General features: G+C 45.3%; 1 protein-coding gene across 1 annotated transcript in view; it reads left to right on the top strand.

The window, feature by feature from the left end:
- Positions 1-3,044, top strand: part of RPL7L1 (ribosomal protein L7-like 1) — a 5,192-nt gene extending 2,148 nt beyond the window's left edge. The window contains exons 3-5 of the mRNA XM_008573184.1: positions 689-852; positions 1,671-1,861; positions 2,051-3,044. Coding sequence (XP_008571406.1) covers positions 689-852; positions 1,671-1,861; positions 2,051-2,259 — 564 coding nt within the window. The 3' untranslated portion in view covers positions 2,260-3,044. The remainder of the gene's footprint in view (positions 1-688; positions 853-1,670; positions 1,862-2,050) is intronic.
- Positions 3,045-3,694: the final 650 nt, after the last annotated feature.

The following is a 3,694-nucleotide window of genomic DNA, read 5'->3' as shown; positions in this document are numbered from 1 at the left end:
GCCTCGCTCAGCCAGTGAGCAGGAACCGGTCTGTATGTGGGATCCGAACCCTCGGGCGGGAGCGCCGCCGCGCTTCCCAAGCGGCGCACTATCCAGTGCGCCACCGGGCCGGCCCTACTTGGTGAGTTTTACCTAGCCTACGTTCAACTAAATTTGGCATCGACAAGCCGCTCTCCCATCGGTTCAATATACCAGGTATTTGGTTTATGTCTTCGTTTAGCAAATATTTATCCAACACCTTCTGCTGGCAAAACGCTGGAGTAGAGCTTGTTAAGAAAAAAGTGCAGTGGAGACTGTTTTTTCTAGGTTCATGTTGAGTGATTTGAGAAACCAAACCTGGCAGAGATGTATTCGTAAAAAAATGTGCTGAACAATTTTTGCTATTTGCTAAATGTCTTTAGAGAAAAAAACTTAAGTGTTTGGGCATTTGCATGAGTATATTTGGCTCGTGCTTTTCTGTACTTTATGGTCCCTAATATGATGTTAGGTTTCATAAACACTTGGTAAACAGTGGTTGACAAGTAATCTAATTTTTTTATTCTTATCAGACTTTTCTCAGCTCCACTTTTCCGTGGATTTCTCACTATTCCGTTATATAAGAATAGAGGATATTCATTTGCTCCCCTTTGCAGAACACATGGGGAGAATAGAGGCACAAAATGGTGATGACGGTCTGTCTTCCCTGTAGCAAAGAAAAGGAAAAGGGCTCAGGTTTAAGCGACTGGAATCATTCCTACATGATTCCTGGCGGCAGCAACGCGACATGGTGCGTCTCAGACGACTAGAAGTGAAACCTCATGCTCTGGAAATGCCAGATAATCATTCCTTGGCCTTTGTTGTACGCATCCAGAGGTAGGGAACTGGTGTCTTCCCGATTCTGTGAGGCTGGGGCAAACTGTTGGTTCAGCTTCAGATGCCTTTCTGGGGAAATGGGGAGATAGGAGGCCCTAAGAGCCTAAGGCAAGCTGTGCTAGGAATTCAGTGTTCACAACAGACAGTTTTTGTCTGCAAGGTTGGGGAGACTGACCTAAGCACTTAAGCTATGGGGATAAAGTGCAGGATTGGGGGTGGAGGGTTGTTTTGAGGACACCCACTCTGAAGGCAGGAACTTGAACCTGAGACCTCAAAGACATGAAAGGAGTTCAGAAGGAGAGCTTGGGGGAGTGCTTGTGTAAGAGTAGTTAGTATTCCTGAAATGTTAAAACCCGACAGAATCTTGGATTTAATTCCAGCTCTTGCACCGTCTTGAGTAGAGGGTCACCCAAGGCCAGAGTCCTAGGCTGTAAGCCATGAAATGGTTTCTGTTTTCGTTTGCCTGGTGAATATTTATATCAATAAGTTTCAATTTTTTTTTTTTTTTTTTTTTTTTTTGTCCTTTTTGAGACCGGCTGCACCGCGCTCAGCCAGTGAGCGCTGTGAGCGCACCGGTCATCCCTATATAGGATCCGAACCTGCGGTGGGAGCCTGCCGCGCTCCCAGCGCCGCACCCTCCCGAGTGCGCCACGGGCTCGACCCCATAAGTTTCAATTTTTGATTACATAGCCAAGGCCACTCCAGTTTTTTATCCCCTCCTTCGTGTATTCCCAAGCATCCCTGCTGGAATGTGATTGCAGAGCACTTCTTTGGGGGAAGGAGTGGGCGGGAGAACCTCTCTAATCTTTTCTCCTCAGTCAGGCTGCAGGACCTCGTGGCCAGTGTAATGTAGTGTGCCAAGTTCTGGCTAAGGCTGTGCTTTATTCTGCTGCACATAGATTTCCAAATCTGAAGTCTGTCCGGGAACTGATCTTGAAACGTGGACAAGCCAAGGTCAAGAATAAGACCATCCCTCTAACGGACAACACAGTGATTGAGGATCACCTGGGTGAGTGGTGCGGCTTAGGGGTCTGTTCGGACAGAGAGCAGAGGTTGCTGGCAGCCTCGATGTGGGATCCAGGTTGTATTCTTAGGGTCCCGAGAACCTGCCAAAATGCCCAGCTCCTGCATATAAGAGCTTCTCAGTGTATGCTGGGTAAACGTTGAATGAGGGAACCTGTGCCCTTATGTTCCTTAGGGCGGTTTGGTGTCATTTGCTTGGAAGACCTCATTCATGAAATTGCCTTCCCGGGGAAGTATTTCCAGGAGATCTCATGTTTCTTGCACCCATTCCAACTCTCAGTGGCCCGTCATGCTACCAAGAATAAAGTGGGCTTTCTCAAGGAGGTGGGCACACCTGGTTATCGGGGTGAACGCATCAATCAACTCATCCGCCAGCTGAACTAGACCCAGGTGAGGCAGGGCTGAAAACTGCCCTGGAGCTGACTGTTGATGGGCCATGCCTTGCCACTTAAAAGCTCTTTTTGGATTTACCAGTGTTTTTGAGAGTAACCTTGAGACTGGGAGGAAAGAGGAGGCTGGTATTTACAAGGCTAATGGATGGAGACCTGCTTGGAAGAGTGAATACCTGATGAGGACATGGGACTATGTATTCCTAAGAGTTACAGGCTAGAAAATGTTGAGTGACAAAAAAAATCTTGGTATTCTGTGGTTATTTAGCTGGAAATAGGGGAGAATATTAAAGACTAATTTCAAAAAGGATTTGAAGATCTCAATTGTCTGTTCTGTTAAAGAAATCTTAACTCTTTGAATTTGCTTTTTTTTTTTGCTGTTCTTGTTTTTTAGGTGTCTGCACTCTAACCAATGTTATTACTCTTTGTTGCCAAATTGCAGTTAATTTGTGTTAATGCAGTTATGTTTTTCTTCCTCAGAGTATCTGAAAGCTTTGGAAACATGTGTTTTTGTTTTTGGAATTATCAAGTATCTTCAGAGAAGATTATTTTCTGCTTTATCTTCAAGAACTGGAAGGGAAGGATCAGGGAAAAGATAGTAGGTTTTTTTCATGGCAGTCACCTCTCATCACAGCCCAGTTCCAAGAAAAGTTACAGTGTTTTCCATGTTGCCTTCGCCTTCTCTGAAATCAGCACATACCATGGAGGAAGGATTACTGCTTTGTCTTGTCTTCTATCATGGGGTTTAAAGTTGGTGAATAAATAACCCAAGCATGTGTACAAGATTCCCCCAGACTCCTGCAGCAGTGGACCACACCCAGGGGCATCCTTGAACCTGGGGGTTTCTAGGGTCTTGTTTTCAAAAGACTTGAAATACAATTAGGAAAAAGAACGTAGAGCTGACCAGTTAGCTTGGTTGATTAGAGCGCAGCCTTGTAACACCAAGGTCAAGGGTTCAGTTCCCCATACTGGCCAGTCACTCACAAAAAAAGATAAAGCATAAAATCAAGTGCTCAGTTTTCTCTGCTATGAGTCTGTGTTCCGACTTTTCAGTAATGGCTTTGAGAGCTCTCAGACTTGGCTGGCTCTAAGTATATCTACTGGCTTTTGTATCCTAACCTGCAACTGTCTTCGTCCTTTTCTTTCCCTCAGAATATGAGAAAGGAAGGACCCTTTTGTCAGGAAAACAGGCATATACTCAATTCTGTTTGGAATTTTGGGGCGTTCATAGACCCTTCTCCTTGGACCGCTGCACCTTACGTGAGGAAGTCCTCTTATCAGGATTGGTCAGCCAGATTCTGATCTTGCTAGTCTCTGGGTCCGTGTCTTGTGGAAGACCAAAGCTTACTGAGATAGCTTTTTCCCTTCAAGACAAGTGGATGCTTTCTATTAAGAACACAGTGGCTGATTGTGTTTCCCCTGCATGTCTA

The sequence above is a fragment of the Galeopterus variegatus genome, unplaced genomic scaffold (genome assembly GCF_000696425.1).
Source record: "Galeopterus variegatus unplaced genomic scaffold, G_variegatus-3.0.2 Scaffold887, whole genome shotgun sequence".
NCBI classification, from domain to species: domain Eukaryota; kingdom Metazoa; phylum Chordata; class Mammalia; order Dermoptera; family Cynocephalidae; genus Galeopterus; species Galeopterus variegatus.
This window is presented reverse-complemented; position numbering and strand designations above follow the sequence as displayed.